The sequence below is a fragment of the Musa acuminata genome, chromosome BXJ3-11, assembly GCF_036884655.1.
Source record: "Musa acuminata AAA Group cultivar baxijiao chromosome BXJ3-11, Cavendish_Baxijiao_AAA, whole genome shotgun sequence".
In the NCBI taxonomy this organism is placed as follows: Eukaryota; Viridiplantae; Streptophyta; class Magnoliopsida; order Zingiberales; family Musaceae; genus Musa; species Musa acuminata.
Window position 1 is genome coordinate 27,092,857 of NC_088359.1, and position 22,422 is coordinate 27,115,278.

Here is a 22,422-nt window from a genome sequence, read left to right on the forward strand (position 1 = left end):
TGTCAGTGGAAATTTTGGTTTCAGATCCACTGATAAATGCATCAGAATGAAACTATTCATACTTTAAGGATCTATTACCCTTAGGATGATGAATCAATTCTAAATCCAGAAGTTTGCAACACCTCAACTTGCTAACAATTTCTTAGTTACAGGGTACTAATTTCCATTCTACTAAAAATAATCCATTGAAGATGATAAGATGACATGGTTCAGTTCTGTACCTGATAATTTGGATTTGCACTCTATTCTTCCACTGCTAATGCAGAAATTGGAAATTGGAATTGGATCATAGCCTTTCACTTTGCAGTTGTGGCAGCTAGCACCACCACAAACTTCTCCACCTTTAACATCACAGGGTTTTATGCTGCAATATCTCCCTGTGATTGTTGAATTCAATCTGTTGTTAAAGACATTATACTCTCTCTATATCACTAAAGCTTCAAGAATTTCTGAAGGTTATTGGTCACTCAATGTGATACTCTAATTTTGTCTTATATCAAATGTGGAAGAAAAATGGAGTTATTTTATAGAACTAAATTGATTCATAAAATTAACTGAAAGTATATATATCTCACTTAAGTTAACGAGTCAATTATATTATTAAATTAAATTATAATATAATAATATTAGAGCATGACTAAGTAATAAAAGGTTAAATGTTAATTGAATTATAATATGAACCGTGTGACGAAATTATGATATATTTTTTACGATAATTAACACCAAATAATAATTTCAATCAAACACTGCAAAAGGTTGCTTTTTAATTAAACTTTATATTATAATTATACAAAAAAATAAATTTGTTTGATACAATTTTAATGGGATAATATTCATCTCTAATCAAAATTTGGCACATGATATCTAAGTAATCAAAGTGCCAAATCACCTCTGGACTCAGAAAATATTTTCTATTCGTATGGAATATTTCACTAACCACAAGCAGTTAAAAAGAAATGATTATAAAAGATCAAATATGAACATGATTAACAAGATAAATACTTCTCTTTTCATCGTAAAAAGTTATAATATGATTTCAAACATTAAGTGAAATTAAAACTCTTGGCATGGATCAAATCTAAACCAAGTCAAGTTGGTCAACCATCCAAATCTACCACTGCCGTCAAGCACAAGCAAATTTTAAATCTAAAACTTAAACAACATAGTCTGGTCGAGTTCGAGCTTTAAAGGTCGAATTCTGCCGGTTCGGTGCGGATTGGATCGGATAACTCGGATCAGTCTTCATGGAAGTCGGGTTCGGTTCAGCCCGATTAAAACCAATCAGCCATACCTCTTTCGGTTTGGTCGATGAGGCCGTTTAGATGGGTTGGTTTGGATGGATCGGGTTCGGTGAGAGTGCGGTCATAGTCTGGTTCAGTTCGAGCTTTAAAGGCCAAACACTGCCGGTTCGGTCAACCGGGATCAGACACTTTCCGGTTCGATCCAGCCTGATTAGAACCCAAATCTGACCCTTCCTTTGTGCGTTTGGGTTGCATCTATCCTCGCCTTCTTCAACAGCGCGCGTGCCCTAAATCTTCTGCTTCTCCCGCTCGTCCCGCCAACTTTCGGCGTTTCAAGCGCAGCTTAAATCCTCGGGTTCCCCGGCACTTCTCTCTTTCTCTCACTCTCTCTTGCTCTTGCACCACTCCGCTTATCCGCTCGGGGTTCTCGTTCCTGGTCTTCGTCTTGGGTTCCGAACCCTAGAGAACGACGGCGATCAAGAACCCTAAAGAAAAACCCTAGTAGGGCCAAGATGAGCTACGCGGCGTTCAAGATGATGCACTGGCCGACGGGCATCGAGCACTGCGCCTCTGGGTTCATCACCCACTCCCCTTCCGACTCTTCGCCCCCGCAGATTCCCCCGGCCCAGGCCGACGACCTCGACTCTTCTGAGTGGCCCACCCAGAGGCGAGTCGGTCCCGTCCCCAACCTCGTCGTGACCGCGGCCAATATCTTGGAGGTCTACCTCGTTAGGATCCAGGAGGATGATGACAGGATCCCTCGGCCCACCGGCGACCAGCATGGCGGAGGTGGCACCATGGATGGCCTCGCTGGTGCTCGGCTTGAGCTCGTCTGCCATTACCGGTGTGCCGTCTCTCTCTTTCTCTCTTTTTCCACTTCAAAAATTTAGGCTTCTCGGATGTTCGTGCTGTTCCATCTGGGATGCTACTTTTAAATTACGCCCTTTGACAAAGTTGCAAACTGTCATCTGGCAACATCTGTTGTAGCAGTTCTCCAGAACATCTTTCTTCTCTTCTGTTAAAAATGGTAATAGTTATTCGATTGCACCCAAGGCTCCTCAGAAAAACCAAACATGGGAGTACTTTGGGCATGTGTCTCCTTTAAAAAAATTACAATGTAAAATTATTTGATTAGCTTACGAGTTTGTGAACTAAACTAGGGGAACCTTTTGAGATCCTCCACTCGTAGTATTTTATATATGTTCTCCTGTATCCTAACTAATAGATGATTTCTATTATCAACAACATTTCTGGTTTGCTAATGATATGCTTTAGTTGGAAAGCCTGTGTTCTTTTGACTTGATTTACTGGTTGGAAAAAGGCTGCAAAATGCCACCATGTGGCAATCTAAATACATGCTGGTTAATTATGGTGCACCTACATAACTTGTTTGCGGCATTTTCCTTAGAAAAGAAGCTAAAACAACACATAAATTGACCGAACTCGCTGGCCCAACATAGTCAACCTATTGTAAACATTAGGCATAAGGTATCAGGACTAGTCACAAGTTCTTTTGCAACAAGCTAGCTATGCTGGTTATGGATTCGATCCTAGTGATTGTAACTACCACTTCTCAATCTGACCTGATGGGTCTGATCCATTGCCTAGTCATCTAGCTAAGATCACCAGTTAGTATCTTAACAAGCTATGGTCCTTCAAATGTTTATCATATGCCAAAAGTCTACTTTCAGACATGTTAAAAAGTTGCTTTGTTTTTTACTTCAAATGTTTTTTTTATTATTCAATTATCATGATGCTAAAATTCTGTTTAGTTATTTTATAATTTTGTTACTGATTTTCTTTATTTGAAAGCTTTTTGAATTTTGTAAAAATGATAGTATTTCATCTAAGTGTAAAATTTACAATTAACTTAAAATGCTTCTGCACAAATGCCTACTGTTTCTTAGACATGTCTTAGTCACCACTGGTTTATTTGACAAGCTTGAAAAATACATTCTGTACCTTTCATTTTGGTTTATGTTGACATTTATTTTGATTATTGAACATTAGCAGTTCATCAAGTTCTTAACAGTTTAGTTTTTTTTTTTTCTCTAGTTTGCATGGTAATGTTGAATCAATGGCGATACTGTCTCTTGGAGTTGATGACCACAACAAGAGAAGAGATTCAATAATGCTAGCATTTCAAGATGCAAAAATTACAGTTCTGGAATATGATGATTCATCCCATGAATTGCGTACTAGGTGAGATGTTTGCATATAACCTTCCTGTACTTTTGGAGTGATAGAACAATTTACCAATTAAGATACACAAAATATTTATTCTGTCATTTCTTTATGGCCACTAAATTTAGAATTTGCAGCACTAAGTTTGTTTTTGAAGAGCTTAGTTTGGCGAATTGTCCCTTAGGAGAACTAATTGGACTGCAGTCATTTAGAGAGGCTTCTTAGCCTTGTGTGGTTTATAGGGTTACTCTTTCTACATTGTTTTAAAATTTTCTCAAATTCACATATCCTTGTATTCATGTATGCTGAAGTTTGTGAGTATGACAAATGAGGATTATTTAGTCAATGATCACTTTACAAAGATCAAAGTCTAGTCTATCTAAAATTAATTAACTGTTATTTCTTTAAGAATTTCCTCCATGATACATGCAAGGTCTTAACATTGATCATAGGTGGAACATATTAAATTTTGTGATACAGTAGTCCTTCCAGACTTAATAACCAACCAACATAAAATCACTATAATTTATGTCAGAATTCAGATCAAAATAAATAAATAAAAGTTTTTGCATGTTGCTATGCATATATATGGCTGCTTTGCTGTGACCTGCTGATCTTATTGTTCTAATGGATAGCAGTCTATAGCGAGCATGAAAGTCCATATAAATGTGAACATGATGAGGAGCCACTTATAAAGCATTTATATGAAATAAGTATGCTTCCATGTTTTTTTGCCTTTTTAATAAATGCTATAAGATATCAAATGCACTACTTTGTAACCTTGGAATTCTTGGTATTATTTAGTTGAATTCTCTTATCAAATATCTGAAATAATTGCTAGGAATTTTTTTAATGTTCTACTAAAAAAATTATAACATCTTTAGACATTATGTGCTATCCTTAAAAAGTTAGGCTCTTTACGTGCTTTTAAGAAGCTAAGCTGCTTGATTGTTGATATTTTTTGTTCAAGGCAAACTTCTAAGAGTTTTTCTCCAATTATTTCTCTAGTTCAATGCACTGCTTTGAGGGACCGGACTGGCTTTATTTAAAGAGAGGTAGAGAATCTTTTGCAAGGGGTCCTGTAGTAAAGGCAGATCCCCTTGGTCGTTGCAGTGGAGCACTTATATATGGGCTTCAGATGATTGTTTTGAAGGCTGCTCAGGTACCAACTTGCGTTCAGATTTCTCTTTTGTTATTGTTTTCATGATCGTGTTTTGTGGATATCTAAACTGACATCAATAACATATTTTATTTAAGTTATGCACGAAAGTTATTTCTCTTGGCTGAATTTCAAGTTTCTTGGATAATAGTAAATTTACAAGAAAGTATGTCTTACATGCCTAATAGGTACGAGATATAAAGCTTAACATGATTTATGTATTGAATCTGGAATTTTCATGGAAACAACCTCTTTGCTTATGAAGTTAAGATTGCTTGTGTATGGCCCTTCGCTGATCTTACCTGGATAGGTGCCCTTGTTTAGTCCCATTAATTATTTGAATCTAGAATTATCTTTAAAGTTGAAAATTAAGGCCTTCTTTTTTACTCTTTACTATCTTTAGGCCTTTTAAAGAAACTATAGTCAAGCATATTTTGCAATACATTTTTTAGTTTCTTGTCAAGGTTTAGGCTTTGGTGGTTGTTGTTGGGGCCTAAATTGCCCTTAATTGTTTCATATAGATCATCATATTGACTTATTTGAAAATCAAGGATTTCCATTTTATAGTGCACCACCTGTTCTGGGTAAATGCAAAAGTCATTCAGGGGACTTTAATGTGGATTGCTTTGTGCTTGTCAACAATATTTTTAGATATTGATGGTCTTTGGTCCTTTTCAACTGGTTTGGTAAAGAATTCTATGAATCTCATGTCACCTTCTTCTATTAAGGCTGAACATACCAACATTGGAAACAGAATGCCCCATACTATTTCCGATCACATGGTTGGTACCTTATCTTAAAGAAACCTTTGCAGTAATTTGGAACTTCTGCTATGTTCTCTCTTATAGGGATCTAATGTTATTTAATTGATGTTGCCAAAAAGGTCAATTTGTTGGTTTGTATTGGGTTTTGAATTATGATATTATTTTTGCTTTTATCTTATTCCATTCATAGGGTAATGCAAGAATCTTGTGGTTATTGTAGTTCAGATTTTCCCTGGTCAAACCATCCTTTATGATATATGAAGTAGGATTTTGCAGTAGCAATCATGGACTCAAGTGCTCTTCTAAACCATTGCAATTGTGTTATATGTTATGTTGTCATAACTACTTTAGCACATTGGTATAAATCTTGGTAACTCATTTCTTGGTATTTCACCCATCCATCTGTATCTAGTGTATCTATGTGGGCAATTAATTGTGATGCTTGCAGTTGGATTTTCTTATTGATGCTTAGCAACATGCTACTATCTGTTTATGGAGTCACCTTTATAAGCCTAGTGCCTCTGAAATCGTACACAACTTTATTGGATTCTATGGATTGTGCCTTATATTAAAGGTTGAGGATCTAGTGCTATGATGGTGATTTTTCAAATTTTGCACGTGGGTAAGAGGGAACATATGGAGATTTTGTATGGACCTTAAGCTTGTTTTCCTTTGGTTATAATCAAGGTTTTTAAATTTTATCGGTTCAGTTTCGTGGTATTTATCGGTCCCGACAACGATCGGGATACAAAGTGCTTGAAACTTGCTTTGGTCTGGTCCACTCGATTTTTTTTTTAAAAGTGTGATGTTATTTCTTGCTAGGAGTAGTCGCACTAGTGTCACGGGCAAAGTTCTAAACAGGATGTTTGATGTAATACTTGTGTATGTCCGTGTCTTTCTGTTTGTTCATGCTTTGCACAACATCTAGAGGAATGGTCGAATGCTTAACAACCCCATTTAGTTGGGTTTGATGGCCTTCTTAGGCTTGTAAATAAAGGTTGTGTCATGTGGACACCAGTGAGAGATATTCGGTCTGTAGTGGACCATTTTGACCCTTTGTTGTGCAACTGATCAGAGCTTGTAAAGTCTGTTTGTAATTTGCATTGTTTATGAAGTGTTTCTTGGAATGTTTGCTTGTGGATCCCGAGTGAGACGTTTTCTCTAACCCGGTTTCTCTTTTATAGGTCCTAAGGGACCATGAGAGGTTTCGAGGAGGCTGACCTTTGCGGACGGACATGCATGGGTGCCACACGACTTAGGCAAAATCAGCTAAGTCCGTGATAGATGGTATCAGAGCGGGATAAGCACTCATAGAAACACTTGGCATGCAAATGTGGGAGACCTAACAAGGCTGCGTTGAGGGCAGTCAGCACACGCACGATCGTTTGGGGGAAAGCGGGCATGGAGATGTAGAGAAAAGGAGTCGCTCAGAGGAGCGGGCATCTGAGAGTGGTATTCTGAGGAATGGCCAACCCTTCGCACAAGAGGCACCACGAGGACAAGCAAGTTGGGAAGAATGCGGAGTGTACAAAGGTTGTGATGGTTGAGTTCGAGCTATGACTTGACGTTGACAACTATATTTGATGGTGCTCAAGGCAAACGAGGCGCTTGGTAAAGGATAAGACTATGCAAGGTGGAATGGGTTGCTCAACGATCGAAAGAGTTGTGCAAAGCCCATAGAGGTGAGGGAAATTGCTAACTCGAAGAATTCGGTACTAATGCATGAGCTTGTATGCGGACGATGGAATATTCGCGGCCATCCCAAGGCAACCGAAACTCGGCGCCATGGAGTATTGAAACTTTCTCTTCGGCATGTGAAGGATACGTCCGTAGGAAGCTAAAGTGTGCAGCGAGTTCAGCATGTTGCTAGGCCTTGAGTGGTGCAGTGGGGGCTATATTGACGTAGAGTCGTAATCTAGCAAGTGCGTTTGCAGGAGGTAGAACAATGCGCAGTTTGTTCAGCAAATCAGAGTAGTCTAAGGGGTTGGTGGTCTTCGAAACGAAGAGAGATGTTGCTCCAACGGGATAGATATCCAGAAGGGATAAGTTCCGGCTCTCCAGGGGGAGAATCATGTGCAATAGATTGCACATGTTGAGGAGGAGTACCTAAAAAACAACAACTCCACGAAGCTCAATGGATCGAGCGAGCGGCGAAGAGTCGTCGCATCATCTCGTTTGAGAGAATGCATTGGTGGATGCATTGCGAGATCAAGTGGGGGAGCGATCCAAAGCAACACAAATGAAGACACACTTGGAGTCGATATGGAGATCAAACTCAAGGGAGGGCTGACCCGTGGAATGGTGGGCGCGTGGGCCACCATCAACTCAATGCAAAATGAGAAGCGGAGCAACTTGGGTGTAACTTGGCGAAGTACCCAAGCCGCATAAAGTGAGCCGGCATAGAAGATGGAACATGAAGCGGAGGAACAGAGCTTTTCTTGGACAGAGGTTAAGGACATGAACTCTTGCAGAGGCAAGAGCAAGATCATGTTGTTCTATGTGTCTTTCATTTTGATGGAGTGGACTCATCTTGCATGGTGTCAAAGATGAAGGGAGTGTCTGGGCACATGTACCTTATCTCGGAGAAGCATTTGACGGAGGAACTAAGGCGACTCAACTTGCGGAGGCGAAGTTGGGTTCAGAAGGCCTTGGCACGGGGCAAGAGGACGCGGAGGCGGGTACTCTTGAAGAATATGCCACAGTGTTGCCATTCAAGTTGCCATGAAGGAAGCGGTGCGCGGCGGAGATTGTGCTGGTAGGGGCAGAGGCCCAGGATCCAGACAATGGTGCACCATTTTCAGTGAAGTCGGTGGACTTCCGGGGCTACTAGGCGGCGGACTGTCCTAGAGCGGTGCTTCATCTTGGTGTGACCTAAGAGCAGGTGGATGAAGGTCGATTGCCAAAGGAGCGAACAAAATCGAAGGTGGAAGAGACCTTGCGATGTATTGGCAGAGGCCACACATGGAGGGATCACAATTCAAGATCATCCCATAAGGATCAGAATGCAATAGAGATGTTACCAGGAGGCGACATGGTGCAGCGGATCATGGTGGAACAGTTCGTGGCAATGCGGTACACACGATACAATCCCGTGAGGGACTAGATCATACGGAGGTATGATCGGGAGCTACTGGAAGCTCTACTTCGGTGAACAACACGATGGCAAGAAGGGTTATGGATTCAAGGAGTGAAGGTCATGGTACCGCAGAGGCGGGTCTTCCGTGCGTGCATCGAATTTTGCATCGGATGAAAGCTTTGGTCATCAGCATATGAGGGTTGTGTTCCACCAATGGAAAAGTTCGAATGCAAATATCAGTGAGTCCCATGGGAGGGACTTGATCATACAAAGGTATTATCGAAACAACTGGAGAGTTGGATTGCTCCAGAGCCCATATTCGCTTAAAGGAGCCCGGCAAGTCAGAGGACAAGGTCGAGTAAGCGAACGTTGCTACCAAGGAAGCTAAGGAGAATAGAATCGATGCAAACCCTACAACGTGATGGTAGAGGCCATGCATGGGAGTTGCAGTCCGTCTTTCCATCGACCAAAGGGAGCTGCTTGGAGAACACAGAGGTGTTGAAGCAAGGGGTCGAAAGGGGTGAGGAGGCGACGATGAGTCTAGAGGGACTTAGCTACCCAAAATCAAGCATCAGTTAGAATGGAGGTGGATTCGGAGGAGTGCCATAGAGACATATCCACTGATCGTGAAGAAAAGAGATGTAGATGCGAGGCGACGGATAGTAGGGCCATGGGCATGATAGCGCCATGGTACCACAGAGGCGGGACTTCCGTGAAGGTCATTGATCCCTTGCTCTCATGGAGGGATAACGCTTGGTCGTGAAAGGGGCCAAGGAGGTGGAGCATGTAGAGGCAAACTCCAAGCACCGAGACAAGGTTGAAGGGCAAAGGCCAAGGAACTTCGTAAGATCGGTGTCAACGAGCTTCTCATCAAGATAACCAAAAGTGAAGGACTTCGGGTCATGCAAGAGTGCACGACCAAGGATCGAAGTAGGCCGTACGCGGTGTTGTACATTTGCTACTCAGTGGAGTAGGCGACAGGGTTGATGGAGAAGACAGTACAATCCCAGAGGCGATCAAATCTATTAGAGAATAACTCCAAGTTGGGGTGAAAACTTCCGGCATTCTAGAAGTTCGATGGCATTGAGAAGGTAAATCGCAGTAGCTAACTCAATGCAAGGAGTGCAAACACTTCGAGTGTTTCAGAAGTGTGAGCAAAAAGCAAGCGAAGGCCAGTAACCAGCTCGATGCATGGAGTAGAACCCTTGAGGAGGCGGGCGAAGTCAAGTAACCATTGTCTTCTCAACTCTTAAGAGAATGGGCAAAATCGAGTATCCCAATTCTCTTATCTATCCAGCAGAGGAGCTCTGCACATGTTCAAAGACCCTTCGAAGATATTAGAAGATAATAGTTGTCAAATCCTCACCAATGGTGATCAGTGCTACTGAGAGTAGATTATTCGCTTCATTTTCTCAACAAAATGCCAATCGAAAGCGGAAGTGATGCGAATCTACTTGAAAGTGACAACTAAGTGAAAGAAGAGTCAATGGGCAAATTTTGTGGAGGAAGGACCCAAAACTTCAGAAGTTTGCAAGATGATGCTCGTTAAAGCTCCAACAAGCATCTACCCAGTTCGAAAAGCATGAGGCATTTGAGAGACTGGCGTATAGTAAGGATGATCTTTTCCTTCATCTGGAGGATCCGTAGGAACTAACAGGGATCAACACAACTCAGCCAACCCCACACTAGAATCAGAGTCATTGACGAGTTGAAGCAGCATGACGGATTAAAGGTTCGACTACTCAAAAACAGCAGCGGAGAGCAGCTAGGAGCCAAGAGGCGCATTGCAGTTGGAGCAGAAGATTGAAGACTCAGTAAAGGCGAGGAGTTGCAGTGTCGGTAAAGGCTTCGACGAGGACGTCGAAGGAATAAGTGGGGGAGAATGTCACGAACAACGTTCTAAACAGGATGTTTGATGTAATACTTATGTATGTCCGTGTCTTTTTGTTTGTTCATGCTTTGCACAACATGTAGAGGAATGGTCGAAGGCTTAACAACCCCATTTTAGTTAGGTTTGGTGGCCTTTTTAGGCTTGTAAATGAAGGTTGTGTCATGTGGACACCAGTGAGAGATATTCGGTCTGTAGTGGACCATTTTGACCCTTTGTTGTGCAACTGTTCAGAGCTTGTAAAGTATGTTTGTAATTTGCATTGTCTATGAAGTGTTTTTGGGAATGTTTGCTTGTGGATCCCGAGTGAGATGCTTTCTCTAACCCGTTTTCTCTTTTGTAGGTCCTAAGGGATCATGAGAGTTTTCGGGGAGGCTGACCTTTGCGGACGGACACGCAAGTGTGCCGCACGACTTAGGCAAAACTAGCAAAGTCCGTGACACTAGGGCCTATGAGGAGTCGCATGCCTCCTTGTGAGTTTCCTCCCCATTGTTGCTACCATCGTGCCCTCCACCACCTGCACATTCATTGTTGTCCTACTGCTCACTCTGGCATATCTCCTTCTATTCCTCCACCATCTTCCTTCCTGCTCGTCTTTTTCCCTATTTCTGTTCCTTCTTCCTTCCCCCTCTCCCTCCCCAACAATACTGCTGTATGTTATGCCATAACGTGAGTCGGTACCCTGGAATGGACCAGGCCCATATTGGTCTGACCAGGCCAGCATGGGTTCATTACCTAGAATTGAACACCTTGGTTTTAATAATTAACACATTGAACAAGTTGTTTAGATGTTAGGTTGCTCAAGTTAGAGGTTTGGGAGATCAAAAATAGATTTGGGATTGACATTGATTGTAGGATCGATGTCTAATTGGATTGGTCACATTATCATCATCGGATATATGTCTTGGAATTGGCTTGAATTACTTGGGTTCTAATTATTATGCCCCCGTATGACTTAAAATGTCAACCAAGTTGTACAGTCCTTCAACCATTTCTCAACATTTCATCATGCAATTTTTTTTTAAAATATATTTCTAAACAAATTACACACACATCATGAGAAATGATCAAGCTACTTAACCATGCATTTGAATCTGAATCTTTCAAATACTGCTCTAGCTACCTCATTATCTCAGATCTAGAAAGGATTTCCAAATGCAAATAAGCTCTTAATCTGAGCCAAAAATATCCAATAGGAACAAATAGCAATTAAAATAATTGCTTATGATAATATGATAAAAAATGTGTTATCAGATGTGTGGTGCATCAATAAGATGTCAACTGAAGCATGTTCTTTATTCCATCAATTGTTTGTATAATTATTTATTTAGTTTGCTTCCTTTTGTATTTATGTTTGTGCATGCATTATTATATTATGCCTGTTCATTGTGGTTAAGCATTGCAAACAATACTTCAAAGTTCAAACAATTGGTACTCCTGCCCAATTTGTTTAAATTCTATATGCTGTCCTTTACTAGTCATACTCTCTCTTAAATATATATCTTAGTCACTTGAGAGTGTCGACTCTCTGTTTTTGTTTTCTTGAAATGCATCTTCATGATGTCCTTGTGGTTCTCAACAATCTTGCTTATTAGGTTGGTCAAGGGTTGGTTGGAGATGATGAGCCTACTAGCACCGGTGGTGCAGTTTCTGTTCGAATTGAGTCATCATATGTAATAAACTTGCGTGATTTGGACATGAAGCATGTGAAGGATTTCACCTTTGTTCATGGTAAGCAAAACTATGTGCATCAGTTTGTGATGAATATAAGGCTGGGTCACATCGAACTCTAGCTGGATTTAACCATTGCTTAATCTTGTTCCACTTTTTTCAACATCTGAACTTGCTGGTTAGATCTTAGATGCAGAGATCAGAAATGTTTCAGTTAGTAATTACTTTCGCATTATGAATGCAAAAGAATGGCTAGTTTCTGTATATATCTTGTATCGTATTTAACACTGGTTGCCTGTATGATCAATTACTTATCTGCTGTTTCCATTCGACCTGTGATTGCTTTTTTTTTGCCCTTGAAATTAAGTAGTGTTAACTCCTGAGAACATTGTACAAAATATCAGGACAGGTTGAACCTCGCGAAAATCCACTGGTTACATTTTGTCTATCAAAATTTGTCAACTTGTGAGCAGAAGTGTTCAAAGACCTAGGGGCATAGGTCCATTGCTGAACTAAAACAGCTTTGGAGTAACAAAAAAGTACCACGACAGAAGTTCTTTAGGTGCCATGAGATGTTGCCACCTGTTCCTGCAGTGGAAGTGTTATATGCAAATGAGTCACCACAACTTAAAAGTAAAACAGGATTTCGGAGAGAAGTCAACGACATTTTCTAGATGAACATTCCCATGGCGACCCACAGAAACTTTTTTGGAAAGAGAAGAATAATTCATTAGTGCTAGTTCCTTGAGTGAAGGAGATAGGTTAGAAATGGGGTTGCAAAGTGACTGTTGTTTGTGTTTCCAAATGAACCCAAGGCTATTTGCTATTAGAGCTCTTAACTAAGCAGCAGATAGTTTGTCCAAATACTTGCCTTCATCCAGGAAAGATCCACTGATCCAGTTGTCAAAGGATTGATGAGCGCAGGATAGTTTGGACTGAACCAAATGACAAAAATTCTTTGCAAAAATGCATTAAAAAAAGATGTGTGTGATGAAATCTTGGCTGGAGTATGGATGGGACAAGATATGATGTAGTTGTGGAGGATAGATGGGATCCATTCGGAGGTTGGGAGTCGCTTCCACAAAAGTTTCCGTAGATGTTTTTGACTCTGGGTACTACCAGAAAACTCCACATAACCTTCCACCCCACATGAAAGTGTCATTAATGGATCTCCCCAGAAGAAAGTGATGGGCACTATGATATGTGGCAAGGCCTAAAGGTGAGGGATTCAAATCCAACTGTTATCACAGGGGTCATGGGAAGATAAATATCTTTCTGTTAACCAGGTCAGGTCTGAATGTAGCGCAGCTTCCATTCAACCCGTGATTGTTGATTGTTGATTTCGTGCATGTCCATATAATCATGGTTGGCAATGTTTGTCTCAATTGGACTTGGTTTATGATGATAATGACACAAGGAACATGCTTGATATAGAATTCTGGAATCAATTGGTTTATACTTTTTAGATTCTGAAATCTGCATATGTTCTATATTGGCCCTGGGTTGCTTGTGGCAGCAGCCAACTTTAGGATTTAAATTGACCTGCATTTTGGCTTTTCAGTCTTAAACAATTGGCAAACCTGTCATTGTCAAGTAGAAAATACTAGATCGGTGGCTCCTGGTTGAAGAATCAGCCGATTGAGTGTCCCTATCGTTGAACAAATAGGAGGATAGAGGATAAGAGAGAAAAAGTTGAAAAATGTTATGAGGGGAGAATGAGAAAAAAAAAAGAGAGAAGGGAGGGCCAATAGGCCTACACTTTTGTGCCTTGTAAATTCCATTCTCTTTACAGCCAAATTTCTTCATTTACAAATACGTGAATTTAACTCCATTACTATCATATGTAGGACTCTTGATGCAGTCTCAGGCTGCAGCAGACCAAATTACATTCAAACATAGGGTTGTTAGAGAGATTAGAGGCCATGGCAACTGGATATTGGCACATCAAATAAAATTCCACAAGGATCTTAGTCTGTACTGCTTTCTATAAGTTGTTGGGAGATTAAAACTGGAAAGAGAGAAGTAGGGGAAGTGAAAGGCTAAGATGAGAAAGTGGCTTGAGGCACATTGTTTATTTAAACCAGCAATCTTAGATCCAAGATAGGAAAGACAAAACTAAATAATTCATGCTATATTGCTCAGCCAAGTATAACCTAAAAACCTGGACTTACAGTCTATCTTAAACTCTATCACATAGCAATTAATTATCAAAAAACACATGGTTAACCTAACCAAAATAAAGGCAAATCTGACCGAAACACATCTAAATATCTAACTACATCAAATCTGAATTGAAATCTAACGAAGTCTTAATTGATGAACTCTGAAAAAGTGTTTTCATGGCTGTAAAGGGCACTTCTATGTTGCATCAATTCTTGGAAGGGGCAAAATCATTTTGCTGCACCCTTCTCCTAGTAGATAATTGCATCCTCTGGTACAAGGAACCTAGCTAAAATATTTGCTTGCAAGGTACCATTACTGCTAATGTTACAGTGAATAATATTGTTCAAGCTGCAGCAACTGATCTTAAGGTGTTATAAACCTGTTGACTTACTTCACATTTATATTAACACAAAACTGAGCCAAGTTTACTAAAATACAACCTAAACTAGACATGTTTCTGTACTTGTTCTCTAAACTCTACTTGGTTTGACTTAAATTTGTGATCTGGCCACTGTTGAAAATTTTGAATTCTTTTGGCTTTGGATCACCAAGCAGCAAGATGGTGGCCAGTTATGAAACTTGGCAAATACTGTATGTTTTTATGATAAATTGCAGAAATTCATCTGAGACAGGTGGTTTATGGTTATTAGGTAATAAGAAAGTGAAATTGTTACAAATTTTGTGCTAGAGAGAGTTAAAACTTGTTTCTTTTTTACTTCTTGAAACAAGCTATCAAACATTATGATGCTTTTATCAATTAATATATTCTAATTCTACACACCAAGATACAAAAATAAGGCACACTACAACTAGTACGAGTCTATGGTTTCATTTTGGACTCTTTCATGGTTAGGTTGGCACTTGGGTCATTTTGATGACCTACATCCTTATATTTCACTGAATGCTTAACGAGATGAAGATGAAGATAGATGAAGATGTACAAAAATAAGGCACCTACATCTCTGCATTTGTCTAGTGGCAGGAGGTTTTTGTTTTTGTTTTTCCAATTCACATCCTTCTGCAGCCGAAAGAATTGCTTACTTTATTGGGCACTCACATTCACAATGATTGCTTAGGCTACCTCAGCTTGTTGATCACTTGCTATTTTGCATTGTCTTGCTGGTGCAAGATATGGTGTTTTGCCTGAAATCACAATGCATGATATAATGTCGGTACCTCCATACTCCAATCACGATACAAGAGCAATTTGAAATTCCTTGCTTTAGCCTTCTATGTAGTGGCCAATCACAGGGAGGGATAGCTGAATCCTTTTCTCACTAATAAATATCTGTTTAGGACTCAGCTCTATCATCCTGTAGCTACTTAGTCTATAAACACTAATCACCATCTAGGTAGAAGAGACTGTTATTATGTGTTTCGTGACATCATAAGAAGTTCCGATCTTTATCTACTCTATTTGTCATCGTGCCTGCTGTTGTTTTCACGGCAGACATTTTTCTTTTCAATCTTTGCTATCACAATGTGAGCTTTCAACCAGTTGAAAAATGTGCACCTATTAGATTGTGCACACTTTGTTATTCTATGTAATTTTTTTTACTGAAAATAAGAGTAGCCTAAATTTAGTTTAAATCTCTGAAACAAAATTAGATAGGAGTGGGAGGAAAGTACATCCAGAACACTACCTGACCTTGAGCCGCCTTAAAAGAAAACCAGAAATTTTACATAAATAAGTGATATTTTGCTTTAACTTAAAATTGATGCAGCGAATAATAGGTCAAGTGTCTATCTTGTTGGCAGGGAATTCTGTGACCTGTTCTTGTTTAAGTCTATAATTCTCTAACTCACATACTTGGATGCTGTTTTAGCTAACTGTTTGACATGCTTCCATACCTGTGCATAGCAGTAGCTAGCATGGTACAACTGTATGTGGTTTAGTGGCTGACTACCTACACAGCTCAATGTGCTAAACTTCCTTTCTAAGTCTACCTACACAGGGAATTCTGTGACCTGTTCTTGTTCAAGTCTATAGTTCTCTAACTCACATACTTGGATGCTGTTTTAGCAAACTGTTTGACATGCTTCCATACCTGTGCATAGCAGTAGCTAGCATGGTACAACTGTATGTGGTTTAGTGGCTGACTACCTACACAGCTCAATGTGCTAAACTTCCTTTCTAGGATGCGTTAAATGGATGGCCTTCTGTATGTTGTAATGCAGTCCTCATCGCTTCAGTTCACAACTATGAATGCTATGATGAAAACAATATTTATTAATTGATTCATCATGTCTTGTTATCTGAGTTGAATTTATCTAATCATTATATATAATGAATTTTGCACATCAGCATTGCTGCTTTTCTTTTATTTCATTAGCTTATTCAAGATTGTTTTTCAGCTTTTACTGACATGGGCAGGTTATATCGAGCCTGTTATGGTCATACTTCATGAAAAAGAACCTACTTGGGCTGGGCGAATCTCGTGGAAGCATCACACATGCATGATATCTGCACTTAGCATCAGCACGACTCTTAAACAGCATCCTATGATATGGTCCGCTTCAGTAAGTTTTACATAATTGATGATGCCCGTGCTGAAGTTTTAGTTCATGAAAAAATAATAGCAGCCATATAAACCAGGATTCAACATTGTTATTATCATGCTGCTATGGCATGCAATTCTGTTATGTTCATCAGCATTGCTAGCTACTCCTGGGACATTAAGCTTTGGAAAACCTTGCCACAGACAATTTTTTTATTATTTTTGTCATGCGGAATTGGTTGTGCCCAAAGCATTACCCTTTTGATTAGCACATACCATCATTTTTAAACTGTCTACCAGAAGATCCACATGTAGGTTTAGAAGGTTTTTTAGTTCATTTCTGTGCAGTAGGTAAGTTATGTTGGAATGGTTGCTATATTACCTGTAGCTCATTGCATGGAAGATTCTAATAATAACTTTACCTTTCGGTGCTTGTGCGGTTCAATTCGTTTGAATCGATTTCATTAGCAGAATGCCCGTGTCTCCAACATGCTTGTTCCTACTACCTTATATATTGCCATTTGAAAACCATCACATTGAAGCTCTACTGATTTTGAAGCGTAACAAAACCATGTTTTAATTTTTTTCTCTTTTGAACAGATTTTTGCTGGATTCACTTATCCAAGATTGCTTGACAATTGTCTCGTTTTGCCTGTTAGTGAATAGAGAGGACTAGTTTATCATCTGGAAATTCACGTGATGTCTATCCTTTGTTTATTTGATATAAAATCTGTTGTATCATAAAATTCTATATTAAGAGACACATAACTTTCAAAATCGAATCCAAATGACTTCATTCTTTGATTCAATTTATATCTAAGTAGAATCCTAAACACCAATCGTAATTATTGCTCTAACCCTTTGCCAATGGTTACAAAATGACCACCAAAATTCTTAAATAACAAGTAAACAATGGCCAGCTACTCAATTTAGACTATTTGAGTCTTGACTTCATTAAATTTGGACATAAGTTAAAACTTAAAACCTAATTTAAATTTGTGTTGTGTCATATACTTGTGATATGCATGTAGTAGCAATGGGTTTGTAAACTTTCTTAGCATGATCCGTTCCATTCGTATTATTAGTTTATTACCAAATAAGGTTTAGATACTACAGGTACTACATTGTTCCCTAATCAATGTTCCCCAAAAATTTGGTTGGCTTGCCAATATTGGAAAAGAGTTCTAAGTTGTATGTGAACTATGTTTATATTCTGGAGCATGTACAATGTCTTCGGATTCTGTAGCCAAGACTAATGAGTTTAGGAATATGTTGTCGTGTGGTAACATGACGTGGTACTCTTTGGTTTGCATGAAGGTGTGATGATTGAATCATGTACTATATCGACACAGTGTTACCTCACTATTGTGTATTGCTTCCCAGGTATGCCAGTACAGCACCTTCATGGTCATATTTTGTGGTAAAGTCCAATCTTGCAGAATCCTTAATGGAGACAGCTTGGATTTGGATCAGAATGTTCATCTGTTGTCCACATTGGTTGACCACTGTGTTTGTTATATTTGTGCTTGGTGCTACCCGACTCCTAGAATTAAGCGGATATATGATTTTATTGATTTTAAGATCATTTATTTGAATGACTAGCAGAAGATAATATTTTCATCCTTAAATCACTTTTGTTTTTTATTTTCTATTTGAGATATTGAAGCTCCTGTTTGGTTGAAATGAAGCCGAGTTGCTATAAAATACCATGCTGTAGAGGGCACCCTCCAGTCATGATTTTGTTGAATCATTGGATGTGTGCCATTTTGTAGGAACTGGCCCAGTATGTTTCTTCTTTGGGAGAACTTTGATGGCTGAAAATGGAATGGTTGCTTGTTCTTTCTATCAATTTGGTTTTTTGTGCTCCAGCTACAGCCAATAAATTGTTCTGTTATTTTGCTTCTGCATATGTCTTTAAGCATTTCATTTCTGACCACTTTTATTATATTCTGATTGTTCTTCTGAGAAGTTATTCTTTCTTCAGAATATTCCTCATGATGCAAACAAACTTCTCGCTGTGCCTTCTCCTATTGGTGGTGTTCTTGTTATCTGTGCCAATACTATTCATTACCACAGTCAGGTCATTCATTCTCTTTTTGAGATGTTTTGTTGTAGTGTTTCCTATCTGTACTTTTCTTCCACTTGTTTTTCATCCTGGTTTGGTGATTTGCAGTCCGCCACTTGCTCGCTTGCCCTCAACAGCTTTGCTACCCAGCCAGAAGGCAGGTATTGTCTGACAACTCCATATTTTAACTATTTATTTACAATGCTGCAGATCTGCGTGTTGAGTTGTCTTGGGCTTGCCTATGGAATCGTGAACAATTTCGTCACAACTCATAACATTGTCATGTTGACCTTTTAATTTTATTACAGTACAATTATCAAGTTTGTTTACCAGTCTAATACTAGATTCTTATTTGAAACCTGAGAAAATATGTTTATTAGAATCTAACTTATAGGAATTTATTATAAAATATAGAAAATATGTCTGCCATTTCTTTTAGGCAAAAGGGCAACCTAGTGCATTATGCTCCTTCCAAAGTTGTCTGGTGTGGGTAAATGTGTATATGTGTGAATAAAGGTTCACAGTTTTGTGTACCAGTAGTGCACCGGTCAGGCCTCGGACAGGTCTATATTGGTGTACTGAATACTGGTATTGCTGGTGTGTACCAAGTTTCAGAAGAAGAATGAAAAGAAAAGCTGAAAAAAAAAAAAAGAAACTGTCTGGTGCAGGGCTATGTATTGCCATGTACTGGGTGGTAGAGGTCTTGTGGCAGTGGTATATACTCTGGACCGGGCCTGGTCCGCGTACCAGTAGATTGCTGGACATGCATATACTGCCTGTACTAATCCTTACAGGTGGTATTTCAAACATTGGTATGAATATTTTTAAATTTTTTTTTCTCCATCTGGATTTTCTTTTTCAATACTCTTAATTTTTTAATCTGTCGCAGTTTTATTCTTCTAGGACTTCTCAAGACCAAGGGTAGTTGGTACTTGGGTGCTTTATGACTTAGAAGGATTCCTGCAAATTGTTGCTTTTTTCGCTTATTTTTTTCACTTTAGTAAATATGGTCAACTGACAGTTTCTTTTTACAACCTTAAGCCGTATAATCAATCTAAATGGGAACATTTTATCCAACTTGCAACTTTCACTTTTGAGATGAACACTATGGTATTATTGCCTTCCTGCCTTGGTTTCACAGAGAAAGACGCAAGGTTGCAGAGGCAAAGAGGCAGCATGAGATACACTGGTTGTTCTGGCAATAGCCTTTCCAAACATCCACCTTACCTGCGGGTGAGGCAAAGATAGGCAAAGATGTACTTTTGCTTTTGAGATGAGATATAACCAAGTATACTTCGAGTTAAAATAACACTTGAAGGATCTGATGAGCTGAAATTTCTGTAGCATTATTGCAACTGATACTTTTCATATTACAGCGAGTGAACAATTAAAATAACAGTTGCTTTCTTTAGCCAGACTCTCGATCAATTATATCAGGACTCTGATATGTAGCCTGATACCAACGCAGTTCAAATTCAAACTAGACTTAGGTCAGTACATGACAGAAGTCATGGTAACTTAACTTTAACCTAATCCAAACAACATCTAATCAAATAATTCAACTCAGAAACAAGCCTAAATCTGAAGTTTCCAGAAAATAAATATGCCAGTGTACCGAAGTGCAGAAAAAAAAACTGACCTATCTTTTGTTATTTTATTCAATAATATTGAGTAGTATAGGTTGGTATATAGCCCAGTGTACCGGTGTTGTATTGATCCAATAGGTTATTAGATTTGGTGTGAACCAGTATTACATCTTTGCTTTTATGGTCTTATCATACATTTTCAACATGTTAAAAGACATTGTACAACTGATACTCTTTTTGTTTTTCTCAAGGCTAGCATTCTGAATTTCTGCTATAATTTGTCTTACTATCTACATTTTTCACATTAGATTGACCTTTTTGTTCAGATTTTTATTCTTCTCCGAACTTGACAGACTTCCGATAATAGGACCAGGTTTTCAGGATTCGGTGCTGGTAGACTATATTCTTTTTAGTCATTCTACTATGCTACTGACTAGATGCTATTGTTTTGAGAACCCAAGACATTGTTTTTATTCTTGTTTCTCTAGTAATTAGAGAAACCAAGTTATCGTTGATCTTGATGCTTGGAACTGTTAATATGTTCATTTGTGTGCAAACTTTAATTGTTTAATTAACCAACAGAACTTTTTCATCTTTAATTGATTTGAGGAATTCTTCCTCTCTCCACTTCACATCATTCTCATCCTTCTATATGAGTGTGCATGTGCATGCCTATGATCACCTCTCTACTGTGTGATTTAGTTATTCCTGGTCCATAATAAAGTATTGAAATCTTCATCTTAAATTGACGTGAAAGATTTTGAAATATTAAATTGCTTGGTAGCCAACAATAACATTTGGCTTTTAATGTCTTGGTAAATTGTCTGTGAATGAAACAGTTGGATAGTCTTGTTTAGGGTTTTAAATAGCGGTTGGATCTTTACAAAGAACTGATCCAACCAAGGAACATTAGGGGTCATATAGCTTGGTATTGGTCAGTATTCCATTTTATTATTATTATTATTATTATTATTATTATTATTATTATTATTATTATTATTATGTGACACTGTGGTAAAAGTTAACCCTTGTTTTCATACTTGATTTAGTGATTGTTTGCATGTTCTTGCTGTGGTGGGAGAATGTCTGTTATGGGATATGGAAAATCTTCCATATGGCTGTGTAGTTTTTTATGGAATTTAATTTGATGGAAGATATGAGTGTTTTACTGATACATATCTGTTTCAGTTCAGAAATGCCAAAAGCAAAGTTTACAGTGGAGCTTGATGCAGCCAATGTGACATGGTTATCACCTGATGTGGCCATGTTCTCATCAAAGACAGGCGATCTATTACTGCTAACATTAATTTATGATGGGAGGTATTGCTGCTGTAACTTTTTTGATAAAATTATAATAAATTTAAGACAATGGCATCTTACGTGTTGCATGCAAATCATCAACTTTATCGAAGCCTTGAGGAAAATGGTCGCTAATTCTTCTATCATTGTGTTTTTTCTCATGATGCTGTTTGTTAATTTCATGATAGCCTTTTCATTCTTCTGCTGCAAAGTTAGTCTTGTTGATTGCCACTATCTTTCGAATGTAAAATGAGTGGCATAGTGATTATAAATTTTGCTGAATCTTGTTCTTCTTCCTTGCAGAGTTGTGCAGAGACTTGAACTCATGAAATCAAAGGCTTCAGTTTTGACCTCGGTTAGTTGTATTTGCTCTGGATCTTGCTATTTTGGGCCTTTTTCATAATCATATTTCAATCTATTGGTTCACCTTTTTGCTTAGCTTTGCTCTGATTTAGCCTAATCTTGTTTCTGACAAGGGCATCACAACCATCGGTAGTTCCTTCTTTTTCTTGGGTAGCCGCTTGGGGGACAGTCTTCTTGTTCAGTATAGTACTGGAACATCTGGTCCAACTTCTGCAAATGGGAAAGATGAGGTGAAAAAGTAAAATGTTTCTCTTACCTCAGTTACTTTTTGCAACATGAATACTTGAAAATTGGCTAGGATATTTGTTGTGGTCTTGGTGTACTTTATATTTCTGATTGCCATGCAGGGTCACTTAAGTAACTCTGATCTTCTAGTAGTTGTCTGATTCATATTGAGCTATACTGGAATATTGTATTAGTGGTTGAAAGCAAAGATTTTAATTTCGAATGATACCACCCATACGG

At 38.7% G+C, this 22,422-nt stretch overlaps 1 protein-coding gene across 4 annotated transcripts in view; it reads left to right on the forward strand.

Moving 5' to 3' along the window:
- Positions 1 to 1,541: 1,541 nt before the first annotated feature.
- LOC135652831 (cleavage and polyadenylation specificity factor subunit 1-like) overlaps positions 1,542 to 22,422 on the forward strand; it is a 37,112-nt gene continuing 16,231 nt past the window's right edge. For 2 of the 4 annotated variants that reach the window (XM_065174103.1, XM_065174105.1), the window contains exons 1-10: positions 1,542 to 2,085; positions 3,297 to 3,443; positions 4,434 to 4,587; positions 11,908 to 12,043; positions 16,521 to 16,666; positions 18,629 to 18,724; positions 18,818 to 18,870; positions 21,484 to 21,615; positions 21,898 to 21,949; positions 22,071 to 22,187. In XM_065174103.1, the coding sequence (XP_065030175.1) occupies positions 1,754 to 2,085; positions 3,297 to 3,443; positions 4,434 to 4,587; positions 11,908 to 12,043; positions 16,521 to 16,666; positions 18,629 to 18,724; positions 18,818 to 18,870; positions 21,484 to 21,615; positions 21,898 to 21,949; positions 22,071 to 22,187 (1,365 nt within the window). In that variant the 5' untranslated portion in view covers positions 1,542 to 1,753. Of the gene's footprint in view, positions 2,086 to 3,296; positions 3,444 to 4,433; positions 4,588 to 11,905; positions 12,044 to 16,501; positions 16,667 to 18,628; positions 18,725 to 18,817; positions 18,871 to 21,483; positions 21,616 to 21,897; positions 21,950 to 22,070; positions 22,188 to 22,422 lie in introns of those variants that run through there. The other 2 variants (XM_065174104.1, XM_065174107.1) reach the window with 2 other exon arrangements.